Source organism: Staurois parvus, unplaced genomic scaffold (genome assembly GCF_062004578.1).
Source record: "Staurois parvus isolate SC_StPar_1 unplaced genomic scaffold, SC_StPar_1.0 ptg000174l, whole genome shotgun sequence".
Lineage (NCBI taxonomy): Eukaryota > Metazoa > Chordata > Amphibia > Anura > Ranidae > Staurois > Staurois parvus.
This window is the reverse complement of record NW_028317970.1, coordinates 2,851,342-2,874,213: the sequence shown is the minus strand read 5'-3', so window position 1 is coordinate 2,874,213 and position 22,872 is coordinate 2,851,342. Positions and strand designations below refer to the sequence as shown.

Here is a 22,872-nt window from a genome sequence, read left to right as displayed (position 1 = left end):
TCATAACAAAAATACAACAGGATAGTGACTTCTGTGATCTCTATAAACAAGAAATGTGTGCATAGATACCAGCATTCACATCCCACGGGAACATCTTGTATGTACAACAAACCAGTTAGTAGGCACAAAGCAAAAGTGAGTGAACTATTAACCCTTTCATATAGTAGGTGGAGCGAATTACTATGATACTTAGCGCCACCTAAAGGATGAATAGGGATTTTTTTTTGTTTTAAATAAATAGTTGGTTTAGTCCTGAGGTTTTATGTCTTTAATGTCTACTATACTCATAAATGTATGAATGTGATCTCCGATATTTGTATGACACCGCCCCTCACATAGTACACTAAAAATATGTCGGGGGAGAGAGACAAGCATGTGTCCAGCCATGACAAATTCTGCTGTATTTTAATAAACACTGATTTCCTATAATCATCAGCTCCCTCTAGTGGCCATAATGAAGTATTATTCAAAAACACATCAATCAGGAAAAACAGTTCAATACATTATGGCCACTAGATTGAGCCAATGATCATAGGAAATTACTGTGTGAAATAAAATTACACCATGTGACATGGCTGAATGAATGCTGGTCATATTAGTTCATCTATTCTCTAAGTGGGGTGGTATCTATTGGGCCAATCCCTTTTACAAACCACACATAATATCGCCCTTCAAAGTGAAAACAGAAACGATTTGCACAAAATCAAAGAGTAGAAATATTTTCCGGTGGATCCCCTCTACCCAGACCCCATATGTAGACATAGAACAACAAGCTGTGTTCCCTCTCGTGCCGCACTCCTCCAACCACCCAAACCCACACAGAAGCCAAGGGAAATAATGAGAGGAAAGTTCCCCCTTAGTTTGGGGCGGAGTTCTCCTTCCCTTCTGTTGGGGGATGGGAGAAGGATGGACTGAAGACAGAGAGACACTTCGGGGTCACCACTGTTCTGTAGAGCCTTGAAATGAAGGACATCAACTTCAGAAGTTCTTGTTGTCTGTGTAAAGTTCCCCGATAACGAGATCTGGGCTCTCCCGGCTTCTAGCTCTGTAACCCGCTATATCATTATCAGGAAACGCAACTCCGACACCCAAGAAGGGCTGAAGTTGTGTCCTTCATTTCCAGAATCTACTGACCACTCTGCACCCCGACATTTACTGCACTTCATCCATGTCTTTGGGGGCCTCTCATCTCCTTATCAACTGTTTCTTCCATGATGAAGATCAGCCATGGAGTATATCTGAGGTATATATCAGGGTGTGCTTCTTCCCCACATGAGAGCTGGGATGTCCAGCAACATTCATCTAGAAGACATTTCCCACACTCAAGGCACTAATACACCTCCAGGGTTGTGTGGTACCCCTGATGTATAGGAAGACAGGACTTCAGTGAGGAACATTTCCCTCACTCAGGACAGGAATGTGGCTTCTCCCATGTGAGATCTCTGATGTTTGGAAAGACTTGACTTCTCTGAAAAACATTTCCCGCACTCAGGACAGGAATACGGCTTCTCCCCCATGTGGCATCCCTGATGTGCGATAAGATGGGATTTCTGTGAAAAACATTTCCTGCACTCAGGACAGGAATATGGCTTCTCCCTCGTGTGAGATCTCTGATGTGTGTAAAGATTGGACTTAGCTGAAAAACATTTCCCACACTCAGGACAGGAATACGGCTTCTCCCCAATGTGAGATCTCTGATGTGTGTAAAGATTGGACTTATCTGAAAAACATTTCCCGCACTCAAAACAGGAATATGGCTTCTCCCCTGTGTGAGATCTCTGATGTGTGTAAAGATGGGACTTATCTGAAAAACATTTCCCGCACTCAAAACAGGAATATGGCTTCTCCCCCGTGTGAGATCTCTGATGTCTGGAAAGATTGGACTTCTGTGAAAAACATTTCCCACACTCAGGACAGAAATATGGCTTCTCTCCTGTGTGAACTCTTTGATGTTTGTAAAGACTGGACTTCACTGAAAAACATTTCCGGCACTCAGGACAGGAATATGCCTTCTCCCCGGTGTGAGATTTCTGATGTATGTAAAGATTGGACTTCTGTGAATAACATTTCCCACACTCAGGACAAGAATACGGCTTCTCCCCTGTGTGAGATCTCTGATGTGTGTAAAGATTGAACTTATCTGAAAAACATTTCCCACACTCAAGACAGGAATACAGCGGCTTCTTCCCCGTGTGAGATCTCTGATGTTTGGAAAGATTGGACTTCACTGAAAAACATTTCCCACACTCAGGACAGGAATATGCCTTCTCCCCAGTGTGAGATCTCTGATGTGTGTAAAGATTGGACTTAGCTGAAAAACATTTCCCACACTCAGGACAGGAATACGGCTTCTCCCCTGTGTGAGATCTCTGATGTGTGTAAAGACTGGACTTATGTGAAAAACATTTCCCACACTCAGGACAGGAATATGGCTTTTCCCCTGTGTGAGATCTCTGATGTGTGTAAAGACTGGACTTCAATGAAAAACATTTCCCACACTCAGGACAGGCATATGGCTTCTCCCCCGTGTGAGTTCTCTGATGTTTGTAAAGAATCGACTTCTTTGAAAAACATTTTCCACACTCAGGACAGGAATACGGCTTCTTCCCTGCGTGAGATCTTTCATGTGAATTAAGGTTGGATTTATAACGGAAACATTTCCCGCACTCAGTACAGGAAAACCTCTTCCCTGTTGGAAGGCCGGCCCGGTCCCGCACAGTCTGAGGTTCCTCAGGATACGAGGAATCCGATGGTCCATCTACACTGGGTGGTGCCGGATGGACATTGGAGGGAGCCGGGTTTTCTCCTGGACTATACTGTGTGATGTCCTCATCTTCTACTTTCCAGTCTGGAGACAAAGTGAGACAATCCTCTGAGGTTTTCCTCATCTCCCGGCCATGGACTAAAATACAAAGACAAAGAGGATTACTAGACAGGAGCTGATTGGTTCCCCCATACCAGAAAGACAGTGAGAGATCCAATGAGAACTTTATCATCTGGACCAATCAGTGAGCAGTATGGGTGGAGGAATGGATTTAGTGTTCATGACCCACCTGTGCTGATCTCTGTAGGAGTGTCCTCCTCTATAAATGTCCCCGTTATTCCATCCTCCTCCATAGACTGCTGATCATCCCTCACATACGCCTCTTCTTCTTCTGCTTTCACCTCAAATTCTATATCGATTGGATCTCCACTCTAAATCAAGGAAATGAGAGAAAATATCATCTGTAAAATATAAACTCACATAAAATATCCACAAATTGTCTGTACAAGTCCATGTTCTAGATTCTCCATCCCACCAACCTTGTAATAGTGAGGGATGGTGTGACCTTCCTGTGTGGAATCCCGGGAATACAGAGGACGGGGACATCTCTCTGGTGGGTTCCTGGTATTAGGTGGCTCCATGATATCCTTGTGTCCTTCTGAAAACTCCTCCATCACTCCATACTCCTCATCCTCCTCTTTATACTCTTCTTTAACATCAATATTCTCATCCCCGAGGATTCCACTCTGAAAGATATAATAAAACATTGATTGTAACAAACATGCTGTGTATAAATCACAACTACCAATAATTGTCATCATCTACCTGATGATGGTGAGGGATGGTGTGACCTTCCTGTGTGGAATCCCGGGAATACAGAGGACGGGGACATCTCTCTGGTGGGTTCCCATGACTGGATCCATCTGTAGGAAACACACACACTGACTGAATCCATTGTTTCTATGTGTTTATCAGATGATGGGGGATCTAGGTGGATCCTCCGTACTGCTCTCTCCTTTACAATAAAGTCTCCTCTTACCCGGTGATGTGAGGGGCGGCTGATTGTCCATCATGACGTCCTTGTAGAGGTCCTTGTGTCCTTCTAAATACTCCCACTCCTCCATGGAGAAATAGACAGTGACACCCTGACACCTTATAGGAACCTGACACACACAATGATACAGTCACCATCCAGACACATCCCTTGTCTGTTACTGGAGAATGTCCCAGAATTCCCGGCACCGCTCACCTCTCCTGTCAGCAGCTCCATCATCTTCTTGGTGACTTCTAGAATCTTCTGCACGTTGTGTCTCTCAGGGTTTAGGGAGTCACATGGAGGCACTGTGATGGTCATATGATCACCTGACTTCAGAAGAGGAAATCTCTGTATTGAGGAACCAATAGGAATATCATGTTAGAATCCCAGAATCCTCCTCACCTCTCCAGTCAGGTCTGTTTTATTAATAGAGATGAGAGTGATGTCATGTGACCTCCCAGAATCCTCCTCACCTCTCCGGTCAGGTCTGTGTTTTATGAATATAGATGAGAGTGATGTCATGTGAACTCCCAGAATCCTCCTCACCTCTCCGGTCAGGTCTGTGTTTTATTAATAGAGATAAGTGATGTCATGTGACCTCCCAGAATCCTCCTCACCTCTCCGGTCATGTCTGTGTTTTATTAATAGAGATGAGAGTGATGTCATGTGACCTCCCAGAATCCTCCTCACCTCTCCGGTCAGGTCTGTGTTTTATTATTAGAGATGAGAGTGATGTCATGTGACCTCCCAGAATCCTCCTCACCTCTCAGGTCAGGTCTGTGTTTTATTAATAGAGATGAGAGTGATGACATGTGACCTCCCAGAATCCTCCTCACCTCTCCGGTCAGGTCTGTGTTTTATTAATAGAGATAAGAGTGATGTCATGTGACCTCCCAGAATCCTCCTCACCTCTCCGGTCAGCAGGTAGATGATCTCCAGGGTGAGGTTTAGTATCTTCTCAGTCATGTGACTCCGGTCCTCCTCCATCCTCATTGGTGCCATCATGTGATCTATACAGGTCTCCTTGTAGACGGATAACTTTGGGAAATGAAAGTAAGAATGATTTGGATGGTATTGGTCACACAATAATAGGATGTGGATGTGAGGGGGGAATAGGAGGGTTGATGGACATTGAAGAACTACTCCCCCCATGGGAAGACATTTAATCTGAACTGTTTAGTATTTGCTACATCTTGGAGGTCCTGGGACAATCTTGACCTGCCAGATCAGAAATCCCCTTTTCTCTGTTGGGTTTGTTTGGTCTCTGAACTGGTTTTCATGAGTTTTAGATCTGCAGACAAGGAATGATAAATACGATCCTTCCTATGACTTGTTTGCTCTGAGGCAGTGCTGTGAGGTCAATGTCGGCTCATCATGATGTCCAGGAAGGGGAACTTGCTGACTTTTGGCCGGATTTGCTGACTTTAATAGCCAGAACTCTGGCTGCAAGGCTCCAATCTCTAGCAGCCTGCTGACTGACAGGAGTGATGTCACTGTCACTCTCCGCAGTAAGAGAAGGGATTGGATGAGATAGCAGGAGGATCCTACTGGTGTAATAGAGAGCTCTGGGGGAGGAGTCTGTTCTCTTCCCTCCAATGACAGCCCATCGTGGGTAGGAAGAGAACAACATAAGGGAAGGGTTAGTTCATTCATTGCCAAGTATACTGTGATATCCAGGACATTGTACAGAGTGGTGGTGGGTTCCTGGGGCTCTGAATTCCAGCACCGGGCACTGCCAGAGCCTGTGTCATGGGAAGGTATTGGAGTGTCTCCTGAAGATGTTCAGCACTGACCCCTGACTACCTTTTAGTTGATAATTCACCAACAGACCTCCTCTAAGAACAAGTGACCACCAAGGGGTGAAGGACCGCCCTCCTTCATTCCACTTGGTATACTGGAAAACAATGAGATGGTAAGAAGGTGAAGGTTGTCTTCCTTTCCTGATAGGAGTTCTGTAAGGAGGTCTGGAAAGTAAATACAGCAATGTAAGGGGCTCTATGCTCCATACTCCTGACCCCGGCACTCCATCATTGTGTTGGCTGCATAGTGTAATGATTGCCCATTGGCTGCCTGTGTAGTGTCATCATTGCCCTTTGTAGGCCATGTATGGTCAGGATGGTCCTTGTCTTGTCTATTTATTGTCAGTGCTGTTTGTTTAGAGGACCATATTACTAGAATTTATCTCCACAATGAGGAGAATGTTCCGGCCCCGGAAGTGGGGGAATGTTCTGCCCCTGAAGGGGTTCATCTGGGTTCCCACACTATATATGTGTGTATCATCATCTGCTGGAGATAAAAGACGTCACAGTGACTATGGAGGAAGAGGACGGACATGACTATGGAGGAAGAGGACGGACAGGACTATGGAGGAAGAGGACGGACGTGACTGTGGAGGAAGAGGACGGACGTGACTGTGGAGGAAGAGGACGGACGTGACTGTGGAAGAAGAGGACGGACGTGACCGTAGAGGAAGAGGATGGACGTGACCGTGGAGGAAGAGGACGGACGTGACCGTGGAGGAAGAGGACGGGCGTAACCATGGAGGAAGAGGACGGGCGTGACTATGGAGGAAGAGGACGGGCATGACTATGGAGGAAGAGGACGGGCGTGACTATAGAGGAAGAGGACGGACGTGACTGTAGAGGAAGAGGATGGACATGACCGTGGAGGAAGAGGATGGACATGACTATGGAGGAAGAGAACGGACATGACTATGGAGGGAGAGGACAGACATGACTATGGAGGAAGAGGACAGACATGACGGGGGTTACTGGGTGTAAATAGGAAATAACAACTTATTACCTCCTCTGCTGCCACGTCCACAAATGTTTCCGATCTGCTTCCTCCCAACTCACCTCTCGGAATGTCCTGCCTGTACCTGACATCACTTCCTGTCTGTACCTGACATAACTTCCTGTCTGTACCTGACATCACTTCCTGTCTGTATCCCATAGAGAAGTCCTGTCTGGGGAGAAATGAGATCACCATCTTGTGGATTTCATAGGAACTGCAGCCCCGAGAAACGTCCCCTAATAACCATTCCTGCATTGTATCTACCTTACAGACATACCAGGGAAGATCAAAAAGAACTAAAAAAAGTAAGAAACAATAAACCGAACTCTTATTCAACCAACTGTTTATATAATATATTTTACTACAGATAGAAAAGTCTTAAAGACACAGAACACAAGATAAAAACAAAATACATAATAAAACAGAGACCTCCAAAACAGATATTTTTGGGTAAAATATGCAAAAATACATCCTAAAGTATAAGAATATGTATCAATCCACTGATAATGAGGATGTTAGACATAAATGACAAGGATGTAATGGTCACAGAGGAATGGTGGTGGAGATCTCTCAAAGTAAGAACACTTCCTTGAATGGTTCTATAAATAAAGAATGAATCCTGGAGGGAATAAAGCTGTAAAGCAATAAATAATATATAAACTGGGCCATCCACTTCATCCATAAAGACATTGTGATTGAAGATCTTCTAGATCACATAGAAGGAGGACTCATCCATGATTTCATACATTTGTTTGGAAGGATAGAACAATCCTCAGAAGGGAACATGTAGGATGACAGGAAAGGCTCCTGACTGGTGAGATCCTCCAAACATAATGATGACATCCATGAACTGGAGCGAGCTCGTTGGGGTGATAAAGCCAATCTGGAAACACTGTGTAGACGTTCTCCAAGAACTCAGCACACTCCAGGTGTGGAGAAAGTCTCCAGGTGGGTTTAGCCTGTCATTTATCATAGGTAGGAATGTCCACACATGGACTTCCATAGGGACCCCCGAGACTACATATAGAACCTGTACAGTGTCCCCTGTAATGAATTGCTTCCCACCCGGCCTATAGCAGAATGACAGTTGAGCGGGATCTCTCCCATCCTGGGTGGACATCATATGAAGTCCTCCAAGTCTAGTGGCTCTGCTGTATCTTGATATGTCACCTGCTGTGTCCACCAGATGACAGATCATTGTACCAGACCAGCCCAGTACCATGTGATTGCTATGACCAATCACATTGATCACATGACAGTTGTACACAATGAATAGCTTTCATTCATAGCCATTCATTGTGTACTATTGTGATGATCTCTGTGATTTGTCACTGGCTCACTACCTCTACTGGAAATTTATTCCAAGCATCTACTACTCTTTCAGTAAAATAATACTTTCTGAGATTAGTTGTGAACTTTCCTCCAGTTAGTTGGAGGTCATGTCCTCGTGTTCTTCATTTTGGTTTCATATTGAAAATCCTGCCCTCCTGAACATTATTCACTCCCTTGTTGTATTTAAAGGTTTCAGTCATGTCTCCCCTTTCCCTTCTCTCCTCCAGACTGGACATGTTACGTTCCTGAAGTCTCTCCTGATATCACTATTTGTATTCCCCGTCTCTGGACTCGTTCTATCTTATCAATACCTTTATGTAAGTGAGGTCTCCAGAACTGGACACAGTATTCTACATGAGGTTGCTGGTGACCCCTCTAGTGATATAAAGATCTATATAGAGGAATCGGGACCTTCTTCCTCCTGCCGGTGACCCCTCTAGTGATATAAAGATCTATATAGAGGAAACGGGACCTCCTTCCTCCTGCCGGTGACCCATCTAGTGATATAAAGATCTATATAGAGGAATCAGGACCTTCTTCCTCCTGCCGGTGACCCCTCTAGTGATATAAAGATCTATATAGAGGAATCGGGACCCCCTTCCTCCTGCCGGTGACCCCTCTAGTGATATAAAGATCTATATAGAGGAATCGGGACCCCCTTCCTCCTGCCGGTGACCCCTTTACTGATATAAAGATCTAAATAAGTACCCCAAATCCTTTTCTTTTGAAGTGCTGTCAAGCAACATAACCCCCATGTTGTACTCTCTCAAAGGATTCTTTTTCCCTAGGTGCATTATGTTACATTTAGAAACATTGAACTGCAATTTCCACTTCTCTGACCAATCATCCAGCAATGCCAAATCCTGTTCCATGTTACAGACACCTCCAGGGATATCCTCCTTATTACACACCTTTGTGTCATCAGCAAAGAGACATCCCCTTACCCAACATCCCTTTACATCCCCTTACCCAACAACCACTTACATATAGATTACATAGAACAGCTCCCAGTACAGAGCCTTGGGGTACACCACTAGTGACTGCTCTCTGTTCCGAGTGAACCCCATTTACAACCACACTCTGGTATCTCTCCTTTATCCAACTGCACATCCACTGAGCCACCCAAGGGCTAAGTCCTAGCTTGTCCAATTTCTGTATTAGATCATTATGTGGAACTGTATCACATGCCTTGCTGGAATCAAGATATTATATGTCCACAGCACCACCCTGGTCCAAAACATTGGTGATATAGTCAAAAAGTCCAATCAGATGAGTCTGCCATGGTCTGCCCTCAGCAAAGCCATGCTGCTTTGGATCCAGCAAGTTGTGTGTTTCTAGGTGATCAATGATCCTTCCTTTCAGGAGTGATTCCATTAACTTGGCTACCACCAATGTTAGACTCACTGGCCTGTAATTGCCGGCTTCTACCTTGCTGCCCTTCTTGGATGGAACACACTGTGCACTCCATTACATGAACAACATTGGGAGTGCCGCAATCATCATCTGATCAGGATACTCAGGGGTATGAGTCAATCGTAGATCAGCAGGTGCCTACAGGTTACCAGTCCAAAGGGTTATGAGCCAATCGTAGATCACCAGGTTGTCGGAACTGTTCTGGGCTCACAGAATGAAACAGGAAGGCTGAACTTATCATCTCTACATGGACATGCTGGAAGCCATTTTGTTCTGTATATTCTATTTCATGGTTTCTGAACACAGATTCTAAGAGCATTCCAAGGTGGTTACAGCTTATGTTCCCAGGTTATAAATCTGGGGGGGGTATGGTGGTATCAGACGGCTACAAGATGAAGACTAGACATGACACCAAGTGGTAAGATAAATGGATGAGTCCATGTCTAGATGGAACAAAGGACACAAGAACTGGTCACAATGATTATTTCCCATGATCCTCTGGAAAGAGTGCATATTATACCTTACATTGTATATGGTGTTATTATTATGTGACAGGAATATCTGATCCAAAAATGTCAATTGTATTATTATTAGTATTACATGAAGTGAATGCTTGCTTACTTATGTCATCCAGGTTTATATTACTATATTCCATTTCCACATACATATATTTTATATGAAATGGTTTAACAATGAATACATATTGATATATTGGGGATATTATGTTTGTAACATTATAAAGTATTAGTTTGAGTTCATTGTATGACAACGTTGTTATGTTACAGAAGACGTGAGATAAGAAGTCTCAGTATAATGACCTCATCTTTTTGTAGGATATATAGGTAGATTTTTCTTCTTCAGAATCACTTAATACATTATTTTCAGTGACTTTGGTACAAGTTTGTCTGAAACCAACCCGTCAGAAAAGCAGTTATCTGGTAATGTAGTGATGTCCTTACTAGCCAAGGTTAAAGGTCAATCCTTGTCATGTTGCAGAAGACATGTCAGAGAAACCCAAATCCTTCCCAATCCTATACTGCCCCCTATATGCCGATGATGTCAAACAGTAATACCGGAAGTGCATGGGCCGCCATCTTGGTATAGGACCATCACATATCCCAATAGAGATTTCACCCTGCAGTGTCCCAGGTGGACACTTTTAAATGTGAGTTCATTATTATAATATTTCTATAAAGGAATATTTTATTGGCAATATTACACTATTTGGAGTGTCCTTTTCTATGATATGGAGCGGAGTTGGAGAGTTTTAAAGAGCTGACGGTGGTGAGCAGTTTGTACCAGTATACCTGCCTGGGTTACAAGGGAAAAAGCGCAGTATGACCTGGGATGCAGGACAAACCTGAAGGTGAGGGCAATAGTGTGTCCGGGGTGTATGCACACTGAAGGGTGACACAAGAGCCCTTCATCTGGATGTGAATGAGCAGGAATGTGATCTCTGGTTATCACTTGAAGCACCACGCAGGTAAAGGCACAGATCAATGTCATTTTGGAGGAGTATTGGACGGTGGATTGTGAGCACTGTATATAAAGGACTTCCCACGTTGATGCACATGAAGGACTATATTATGTGGAGGTGATTGGTCACTTGATAAATATGGTTTAGAGATATATGATTATATACTAGTACGTGGGATATAGGATATAGGTGTCAGGTAACCACGCACATCTATGCACATACGTTTATCACTTCTGACACAAGGTTTTGCACATATTGCATTGATTATACTCATTTGTATGTTCTATCTATTTATTTATATTATGGTATGAATACAGTTTGCTGATCATGCACATGTTTGCACATGCGTTCAACGCCTCACACTAGGTATTAGTACCACTGCATCTGATTGCTTTTATTTGTGCTCTGCATTTATATTCACTTACATAGAAGACCCTGTTAACAACCCTATATTGGAGGAAGACTACGCCCAAGAAGAAGACCTCCGATTATTAGTGACATCCAAATCTCAATTCAGTATTAGAGATGGATTACTGATAAGAACATCCAAAAATGGTGTCCAACAATGGGGGGTCCCCACTATATGTAGAGGACTCATGTTACAACATGCTCATGAAGCACCTACAGCAGGTCACCGAGGTGAGAAGATTCCCTACGAATTACTCCTGGATTTTGCTTACTGGCCTCATATGTTGAAGAATGGGCAAACCTACTGTCAGGGTTGTCTAGTTTGTGCTCAGTTTCAGCCATCATGCCCAACTTCAGAAGAAGGCTTTCTCATTGCCATGGTCCAATTTGCAGATTGATTTTATTGGTCCTGTCACAAAATCATCTACAGGAAACAAATACATGTTGACAGTCACTTGTTTATTTACTAAGTAGGTAGGATGTTTACCGGCTCCCAATAATACCACTGAAACATGTGCCACTTCACTCATTAATCATGTATTTTCCAGACTTGGTCTTCCTCAAAGGATCGATTCGGATCATGGCAGCATTTGGATCCATTTTACAAGTGAGGTAATGTCTAAGATGTGGAAAATGTCAGGTGTCAAATGTAAGTTACACATTGCCTATCGTCCAGCATCCAGCGGAGAAGTAGAGTGCTATAACCAGTCAATCATCAACATCCTGAAGAAATTCATGAAAGAATCAGGTAAAGACTGGGATATGATGTTACCTTTAGTGCTCATGGCTATTAGAGCAACTCCAAGTACCACAACCAAGATGTCACCATTTGAGTAGATGATAGGTAGGAAAATGTACTTCCACAACTTCTGTTGTATCACACATCTGACCATAACCTGATCAATGCAGCCACGACACATCAATATGTGGAAAACCTTCGACAGAACCTACAACATGATTTTGCCTTTGCACAGAAGAATCTAGAGAAAGCCGTGGTAAGCAACAAAATGTATTACCATCTCAAGACTACCAAGAAGGAGCATGAAGTAAGTGATAGAGTGTATTTATACAACTGTGCTCCAGATAGAGTCAAGGAAAAGAAATGTCTTCCTTCATGGAAAGGTCCGTATACTAATACTGACAACATTTCACCTGTGATATATAAAATAAGAATTGTCATAAATGGTGATTGTGTGGACAAATGGGTTCATATTAATCAATTCTGTGCTTGTCATCCTAGGTCTCAACTGAGAATGATGCAAGGTGATGTAGAAGAAGATTATGTATTTGTACCATAAGAGAATGTTACTATAATGATTGAACATTCTGATGTTTTTCTCTCAACACCCAGATGTTCATATCTCAAGTCCTATGGAGTTTTATTGGACATACTAATTATAGCAGAATACCATAATAATGTGGCCAATCAGTTAATATCCAGCATAGCTAGAAAATGTAAATAATTAATTGATAAAAATACATATTAAAACTGTTTTTCTTCAATAAAATTCATATTGATCCTTTATTGATCAAGACTGAAGGTCCAAACAGACCAGATCATTATTTGGTAAAGATGCGGATGGCTACCAAAGACACAGCGATCGTTTGGATGGACTTAATCCTTGGTGTACACCTCAAGTCCAAACCTATCATTGGACCGGGTCCCTCATCAGGAAAGATGTTCCAGGATTCTTACTAACAGAAAGAGATATTATCTCAGAAGATCTTTGTGAATTTGGATCCAAAGATATCCATTGAGAGAAACTACAACATATCCCAGCTACAACTTGTGGAAATACAAGAATGGTATACTGCCACATAAACCGAGCTCAAGCAAGAGTACGGGTCATGTTGGAACACGCCAGGAAAACATTCACTACTCAACCAAGGTGTACAAATCAACGACCAAAGCGATTCATCAGATTTTTGATTACAAGCTTTGTATTCATGATGGTGGAAACAACTACTTTGCAGTTCATTTAATTTTTATTAAGACTCCACCATGCCGTTATCAGTTTGGAGGAAAACATTCCTCAATCCAGGATGAAGAAAGGCCTCACTCTTTGGAGTAAATGACTTATACTCCGACCTTTGTCCCAGATATGTCTTAGGTTGTTCACCTGAATACCATGGAGAAAAAGGGGGGAAATGACGGAACTGTTCTGGGCTCACAGAATGAAACAGGAAGGCTGAACTTATCATCTCTACATGGACATGCTGGAAGCCATTTTGTTCTGTATATTCTATTTCATGGTTTCTGAACACAGATTCTAAGAGCGTTCCAAGGTGGTTACAGCTTATGTTCCCAGGTTATAAATCTGGGGGGAGGTATGGTGGTATCAGACGGCTACAAGATGAAGACTAGACATGACACCAAGTGGTAAGATAAATGGATGAGTCCATGTCTAGATTGAACAAAGGACACAAGAACTGGTCACAATGATTATTTCCCATGATCCTCTGGAAAGAGTGCATATTATACCTTCCATTGTATATGGTGTTATTATTATGTGACAGGAATATCTGATCCAAAAATGTCAATTGTATTATTATTAGTATTACATGAAGTGAATGCTTGCTTACTTATGTCATCCAGGTTTATATTACTATATTCCATTTCCACATACATATATTTATATGAAATGGTTTAACAATGAATACATATTGATATATTGGGGATATTCTGTTTGTAACATTATAAAGTATCAGTTTGAGTTCATTGTATGACAACGTTGTTATGTTACAGAAGACGTGAGATAAGAAGTCTCAGTATAATGACCTCATCTTTTTGTAGGATATTTAGGTAGATTTGTTTTCTTTTCCAGAATCACTTAATTAATACATTACTTGATATATATTACTAGATTTTGTTTTCTCCAGAATCACTTAAGGTGGTTGTAAACCCAAATATTAAAAATTACTTTTTTCCATAAATGAATACATTTTAATGTAAACATCCATACAGCTGTGAGTGTACCTCAGAAAAATGCTCCTTTAGCTTGTCTCAGCCCTCCAAAATCTGCTGGTCTGTGGGCGTGGCTTAGGACCAGAGAATAGTAGGCGGAGATATGATGTCACACAATCCCCCAGTTATACCCCCCTCCAGCCTCGGCTCAAGAACAATCACTGGTGCTGATGAGTGCTGAGTTGTGGATCTTGTGAAGGCAGAGACCAGCATGGAGAGGACACCCCCTCCCCCACCCCTTGCAGTGTATTACATGGAGGCTCATACTGGTCTCATCCTCAGCACAGCCTGTCACTCACAGGAGAAGGGGAGTGGTGACACCATATTTCTGCTGGTGTCAGATTTATTCTGCTCAGAAGATCAGGTGGGATTTCTGGAGAAAAGGATTGCTTCAAGATACCAGACTAAGCTGAATGGCTCAGTAAAGGTAAAATCTACCCAACTGCAGGATTGGACTGATTTGTGTTTTTTAGGTTTACAACCACTTTCAGTAATACATTATTAGCAGTGACATGGGTACCAGTCTGTGTGACACCAAACCTGCCAGAAAAGCAGTTCTCTCTAATGTAGTCATGTCCTTACCAGCCGAGGTTAAAGGTCAACCCTTGTCATGTTCCAGAAGACATGTCAGAGAATTCCTCATCCTATACTGCCCCCTTCAGGTCACTGAAATCAATTAGTAGAGAAAATAGCACCTAGTCTGACGTCATTGTGAGGAGAGATGAGCTTTGCCCGCCTAGGTTTTATTTGGAGGGATAAAAGTAAGAGACGGACAGAGAAGAGTACACACATCACAAAACAAGACCCCACAAGACAGGAGACAAGGGGCAACAGACGGACACAGACACCCCCTGAAGTGAGCGCACTGAAAGCTGACATCACTGACACCATACAGTCCATATTGGGAACTAGAACTTTCATTTTCCTCAGATAACTTGTACTCCCCTTATATCTCCAGATACATTGTTTAGTCCGATAACGGTTCTGGTGAGCACAGGAGGGGATGTGACGTCATTTTACCTGCAGTATAAATTATTATCATTTCCCTCCTCTGGGGAAGATTGATTTTACATATCCCTGAAGCTGATTCTGGCTTCTAGTCAATGGTTTATCCGGATGTATACAGTATATATATGACAAGGCAGACTACTTCATGTAACATTACATCTTCATCTCAGATTGTAAGCGGATTGGATTGGCCTGTGTATGGGATTCCAGATCAAGTCATGGCAAGGTACACGTTGAGCGTTGAATATCTGGGTGTAGAGAGATCACGGGGGGATTTGTATATCTGTTGTCACATGTTGCTGAGTTACTGATTTCTTACACGACATTTCCAGACAGTTGGATGTAATTCATTAATATTTGGCAGTAATTGCTGGCTTGTATTTCTCCCCATTATTGTGGATTAGATCATTGTACTGTTATCTTGTATTGTTTATTATTTATCATCACCTATTATATTTCATCCCCATTTTGTACTGATTTATATTATTAATAAATATATATTTTTGCACATTATTGCGTTTTATTTTGTCTTCCAATTATCACAAATACAGAACTGGGATGTCGGTTACTTTGTGAGAATTAGTAGGGAATCTCCTTCATTCCAGATCCCGCCTGTTTCCATGAATTGTATACGGATTATTTCCTCACAGATAAAGTTCTGACAACTTGTACCGTTCTGGTGTTTTTGGTCCTCAGAAATGAGATCTGCCGTCATCAGACATGATGGATTTTCAGACATCTATCCCATAGTTTGTAGACTCTATAACTCTCCTACACACTGAATCATAGACACTGATTGGGGTTATTGTACCCAAGAAATGGCGCAGAATACACCTTTGTCTGCATTTATAAGGAAAGACAATTTATTTGTAAAAACAAGAAACAAGAAAAATGGTAACAAGTGGTGTTTAATACCACCAAAATAAATATCTATTTGTGTGAAAAAAAATGATAAAAATATAATTTGGGTACAATGTTGCATGACTGTGTAATTGTCATTCAAAGTGTGAGAGCGCTGATAGTTACCAGTCGGCCTGGGCAGGAAGGGGGGAAGTGTCCGGTATACAGGAGGTAGAAATATTTATTTTTAAACACACCTCAAGTGTTTGTGAAATCTCCCACCACAAAATGTACTCAGCCAATCACAGGGCAGGACTCCATTTTTACTCTTCTCCTGATATTAATGGCCGACCCGGTCCCACACTTCATCCATGTCTTTGGGGACCTCTGATCTCCTTATGGACTGTTTCTTCCATGATGAAGATCAGCCATGGAGTATATGGAGTATATCTGAGGTGTATATCAGGGTGTGCTTCTTCCCCACATAAGAGCTGGGATGTCCAGCAACATTCATCTAGAAGACATTTCCCGCACTCAAGGCACTAATACACCTCCAGGGTTGTGTGGGATCCCTGATGTACAGGAAGACAGGACTTCAGTGAGGAACATTTCCCTCACTCAGGACAGGGAAGTGGCTTCTCCTCATGTGAGATCTCTGATGTCTTGAAAGATCGGACTTCACTGAAAAACATTTCCCACACTCAGGACAGGAATATGGCTTCTCCCCCGTGTGAGATCTCTGATGTCTGGAAAGATGGGACTTCCTTGAAAAACATTTCCCACACTCAGGACAGGAATACGGCTTCTCCCCCGTGTGAGATCTTTGATGTGTGTAAAGACTGGACTTATCTGAAAAACATTTCCCGCACTCAGGACAAGAATACGGCTTCTCACCTGTGTGAGATCTCTGATGTCTGGAAAGATGGGACTTCATTGAAAAACATTTCCCACACTCAGGACAGGAAAGTGGCTTCTCCCCCGTGTGAGATCTCTGATGTCTGGAAAGATGGGACTTCCTTGAAAAACATTTCCCACACTCAGGACAGGAATATGGCTTCTCCCCCGTGTGATATCTTTGATGTGTGTAAAGATTGGACTTCACTGAAAAACATTTCCCACACTCAGAACAAGAATACGGCTTCTCACCTGTGTGAGACCTTTCATGTATGGCAAGATCTGATTTTTGTGCAAAACATTTCCTGCACTCAGGACAGGAATATGGCTTCTCCCCTGTGTGGGATCTGTGATGTGTGTAAAGATGGGACTTGTGTGGAAAACATTTCCCACACTCAGGGCAGGAAAACGGCTTCTCTCCCGTGTGAGATCTCTGATGTGTGTAAAGACTGGACTTCTGTGAAAAACATTTCCCACACTCAGGGCAAGAATATTTCCTCGCCCCCGTGTGAGATCTCTGATGTGTGTAAAGACTGGAATTGTCTGAAAAACATTCTCCACACTCAAGACAGGAATATGGCTTTTGCCCCGTATGCGATCTCTGATGTCTGTAAAGATTGGACCTTTGTGAAAAACATTTTCCGCATTCAGGGCAAGAATACAGCTTCTCCCCTGTGTGAGATCTTTTATGCACGTTAAGTTTGGATTTGAAATGGAAACCCTTCCCGCACTCAGTACAGGAGAAGTTCTTCCCTGTTGGAAGGCCGGCCCGTTCCCGCACAGTCTGAGGTTCCTCAGGATACGAGGAATCCGATGGTCCATCTACACTGGGTGGTGCCGGATGGACATTGGAGGGAGCCGGGTTTTCTCCTGGACTAGACTGTGTGATGTCCTCATCCTCTACTTTCCAGTCTGGAGACAAAGTGAGACAATCCTCGGAGGTTTTCCTCATCTCCCGGCCATGGACTAAAATACAAAGACAAAGAGGATTACTAGAAAGGAGCTGATTGGTTCCCCCAAACCAAGACTCCGCCCACATCAGGCAGCTTGGTCTCTGAGGAGCTTACAATTCCACCCTCAAGGGAACTAGGAAATGGCTCCTCTGATCTCCTACCAGGTCATTTCTTTATTCATGGACCTTAGTCAGAGAGTGAGGAAACAACCAGAACTGTCTTTTATAGGAGGGACAGTGATGAGGGGATTATAGGACGAGGGTCCCCACCCCCTCTATCACTCATCGCCATCTTCCCAACACAAGAAGTACTGCACTTCCTTATTTACTCCATGATTTAGTCATGAAGAACAGCGGGGCTGAGCCCCACCAGAGGTCAGAGACTGAGGATGGGGGGAGAACAACCAAGATGAAGACTGGACTGATCCTGAACACCACCATCATTGGGGTATTGACTCCTCCCTCATTATCACTTTCTGTTTAAGGGTCCAAAGTTGGAGGATGTTATCACATTATTATCACCATGTAAAAGTCTGTGCTCCAATCACATCATCCGATATAAAATGTCCAGCTGGGAGGAAATGGGAGGAACAAAAAAGAGGTTGAGAAGAGCTTATGAATCAACATTTTACTGCCAGCTGAACCCCAGAATCTCCATAAATCCAGTCTAGATACATAAATTGTGTCTGCAGCACAGAGAAGGAAGATTATCCGAGAGAAATCCAGGAATACAGGACGGGGAACACAGCTCAGGAAAGTGACCAGGGGATTACAGGCTGATATCACCCAGTCCCCGCCCTACTCTGGACCAATCAGTGAGCAGTATGGGTGGAGGAATGGATTTAGTGTTCATGACCCACCTGTGCTGATCTCTGTAGGAGTGTCCTCCTCTATAAATGTCCCCGTTATTCCATCCTCCTCCATAGACTGCTGATCATCCCTCACATACGCCTCTTCTTCTTCTGCTTTCACCTCAACTTTTATATCGATTGGATCTCCACTCTAAATCAAGGAAATGAGAGAAAATATCATCTGTAAAATGTAAGGTCACATAAAATATCCACACATTGTCACCATGAGTCCATGTTCTAAATGCTCCATCCACCAACCTTGTAATAGTGAGGGATGGTGTGACCTTCCTGTGTGGAATCCCGGGAATACAGAGGACGGGGACATCTCTCTGGTGGGTTCCTGTAGCTGGATGACTCCACCATGGTGTCCTGGTACAGATCTTTGTGTTCTTTTAGAAGCTCTGACTCCTCCATCCCCCCATCCTCATCCTCCTCTTTAATCTCTTCTTTAACCTCAACTTTAGGATCTCTCAGGTTTCCACTCTGAATATATAATAAAAATGACATCAATGGTAACAATGCAGATAATGTACAGATCCTAATGATACTATCAGTGATTGTTCCTCATCTACCTGATGGTGAGGGATGGTGTGACCTTCCTGTGTGGAATCCCGGGAATACAGAGGACGGGGACATCTCTCTGGTGGGTTCCTGGTATTAGGTGGCTCCATCATATCCTTGTGTCCTTCTGAAAACTCCTCCATCACTCCATACTCCTCATCCTCCTCTTTATACTCTTCTTTAACATCAATATTATCATCCCCGAGGATTCCACTCTGAAAGATATAATAAAACATTCATTGTAACAAACATGCTGTGTATAAATCACAACTACCAATAATTGTCATCATCTACCTGATGATGGTGAGGGATGGTGTGACCTTCCTGTGTGGAATCCCGGGAATACAGAGGACGGGGACATCTCTCTGGTGGGTTCCCATGACTGGATCCATCTGTAGGAAACACACACACTGACTGAATCCATTGTTTCTATGTGTTTATCAGATGATGGGGGATCTAGGTGGATCCTCCGTACTGCTCTCTCCTTTACAATAAAGTCTCCTCTTACCCGGTGATGTGAGGGGCGGCTGATTGTCCATCATGACGTCCTTGTAGAGATCCTTGTGTCCTTCTAAATACTCCCACTCCTCCATGGAGAAATAGACAGTGACACCCTGACACCTTATAGGAACCTGACACACACAATGATACAGTCACCATCCAGACACATCCCTTGTCTGTTACTGGAGAATGTCCCAGAATTCCCGGCACCGCTCACCTCTCCTGTCAGCAGCTCAGTGATCTCTCTGGTGACTTCTAGAATCTTCTTCTTCTTTCTCTCTTCTATCAGGGAGGGAGGTGGAGGCAATGTGATGTCATATGATCTCCAGACTTCACAGGAGGAAAACTCTACATCTGAACACAAATAGTCACATCAAATGATATTCCCAGAATCCTCCTCACCTCTCCATCCAGGTCTCCATTTTATTAAAGCCCCACTTCAGGCTGAGGTATAATTCCCCCCCACAGGACCCCCACACTACGCAGGGTATAGGCTTGTTGCAGCATTCTGATGTCATTACATACAACGCAGGACCAACAGTCCCTCTTTACATGTGAGGATACCAAGGGGCCCCACATCCTAAGAGCATCAGGGAAAAAGACAAGATGAAGGGACATTGGGGGAGGAGCTGTGAGGTCAGTGTGATGTCATAGGATTCTCTGACTCTGGATGGAGGGACATTGGGGGGAGGAGCTGTGAGGTCAGTGTGATGTCATAGGATTCTCTGACTCTGGATGGAGGAACATTGGGGGAGGAGCTGTGAGGTCAGTGTGATTTCATAGGATTCTCTGACTCTGGATGGAGGAACATTGGGAGAGGAGCTGTGAGGTCAGTGTGATGTCATAGATAAAATGCACGCGCACGGTGACTAGCTAACTGAAGTGTGGTCCGCCCATGACTGGGGTAAAGAGGGAATGAGGGGACTTTGAGCATATAAGAGTGACCGTGATATACTTTCACAGCCTTCACTATCTTTGGTCACCACTAGAGGGAGACTCCACTCCAATCCAGCTGGCTGACCACACACAGGCAAACACAAATCTTACATACAATCTTGTGCAAAGGTTGGGGAGCAATCTAGCAATTGGCACACCTTTCTAGGATTCCTCCAGCTATCCTACAAGCTAGAACCCCGTTGTTAATCAGTCTTCCACTGTCCACCCCCCCACACCGGACACACAACAAACAGTAGCTTGCCACCACCCAACAGTTTGTACGCAGACTGGTCTGCTGGGCCACCACACACACACAGATCTCCGTCTGGCAGATCTGCTACTTTACAATCTGCATGCTATCTGCCAACACGCAGTGCAATTACATACAGATTGGCAATGAACTTAGAGCGAGTACATAGACACTACAATACAACAATCTCTCTGGAGATATGAGCCTGAGCTTAGTACACAGAAGTCACTTAATAATTTTATGATTGAATACAAAAAGACACACAATTGGCTATTGACTATAACATAAAAGGGAATAAAAACAGAAATAAAACCTTACCAAGATTTATCCTGTGACTGGAGGAAGTCAAAGAAAGTCTGCAATTCACCAGTCATATTGAACCGACTCCGTACGAATCACCCCGTCCATATCCTCAATTTATTATTAGGACTTTAACCCTTGGCCAATCAACCCTGAGGGGTGTTCCTGTACCTGCCCACAGGATGTTCTGTGTTCTGAAGTGCCCAATCTTGAATGGGCAAGAAACGATTTGGATCACTGAGTCAGGAAAATGATTTCTGACACAAGCACATCAGTCCGATCGCGACAGTACCAATCACTTTTCAGCTGTCGCAATCAGGTGCCATATAACCATTTTGTGCATTTCTCTGGGATTCTACAGAGGCTACAAATACTTTTTTACATGCAGATGTAGCCTACAGTGTGTCCAATCAGAAGGAAGTATTTTCATCTCTCTGCAACTAATATTTTAGCTTTTATGAGAGATTAAATAGATTCCTCTGATCTATTTCCTGCTGACTCTTGTAGCCAAAATGACTAGGATTCTTCTTTTAGGTTCAAGAAGGTGGCAAAGTCTGGCTACATAGGTGATGTTTTATTGGCATCCAGGTGTCACCTCCAGGTAAGAAGCTGCTCTGTCCTTTCAGATGCTAATTGGTGAACATATGTCTATGACTGAATACTGAACACTTATCTGTAATAACATAGAATGAAAGTTGTGATGGACAGCAGAAATATTCTTTTTTTGTGTGTTGTCTGAAGTTCCTGGGCCTCACAGGGGGAGGGGAAATGGGATGTATCTCCATATAGAACAAATGCAGCATGGCTCTGTGTGGCTGGGGAAAACCAGTCCAGGCCACTTCTTAGCAGGAAGTTGGGGGTGGGGACAATTGCAGGGCCATGTGGACTCGTTGTTGGGAGAGCTGGAATCATGATAGACAGGGCTACTCCTACCTGAGCCTTAACTAAGAGATGCTTGGAACTGTACTTTGCTTTTTACACTGCTGGCTGGTGAGTCCCTGGATCGCTACCCTGTGAACTGCCCTCTGCTGAGTGCCCGGACCTCCTTCCTGCTAGAGCTACCTACTGCTGTGGGCCCTGATTACCTTGCCTGCCTGAATTGCCCTCTGCTGTGCCCGGACCTCTTGCCTGCCAGAGCTACCTTCTGCTGTGGGCCCTGATTACCTTGCCTGCCTGAATTGCCCTCTGCTGTGCCCGGACCTCCTTCCAGCCAGAGCTACCTTCTGCTGTGGGCCCTGATTACCTTGCCTGCCTGAATTACCCTCTGCTGTGCCCGGGCTCTCTTTGCCTCAACTGCCCCTCGGCTGTGTGCTAGAACTACCCGCTGTTGCTGTGTGCTGAGCAGGGTCGCCGCTGCTGCTTTCCACTGTGAACCAGGACATCCCTGTCGGACCCGTGAGTTTATGCTCTCTTGTTTTCCCTGAACTGTTCTTGTACTCCCACTCCACCTCCCTGTTGGATTACAACTACTACAGAGACTCCCACCACCCCCCTGTTGGATTATAAATTGTTGTAGAGACTTTAACTTTGCCTTGGGGCTGGACTACAAGTATTGTGGACTCTCTCTCCCCATTGAGTGACTGTTGTCTGT

The 22,872-nt window shown here is 43.7% G+C and overlaps 1 protein-coding gene across 1 annotated transcript; it reads right to left on the bottom strand.

The window, feature by feature from the left end:
• LOC149462521 (uncharacterized) lies at positions 1 to 22,663 on the bottom strand. The gene is made up of 3 exons (XM_089676849.1): positions 22,603 to 22,663; positions 16,641 to 17,602; positions 1 to 2,876 (listed from the first exon to the last, which is right to left on the bottom strand). The coding sequence occupies exons 1-3, from the start codon at positions 22,661 to 22,663 to the stop codon at positions 1,407 to 1,409; spliced, it is 2,493 nt and encodes an 830-aa protein (XP_089532975.1). The 3' UTR covers positions 1 to 1,406.
• Between the last annotated feature and the right edge of the window lie 209 nt (positions 22,664 to 22,872).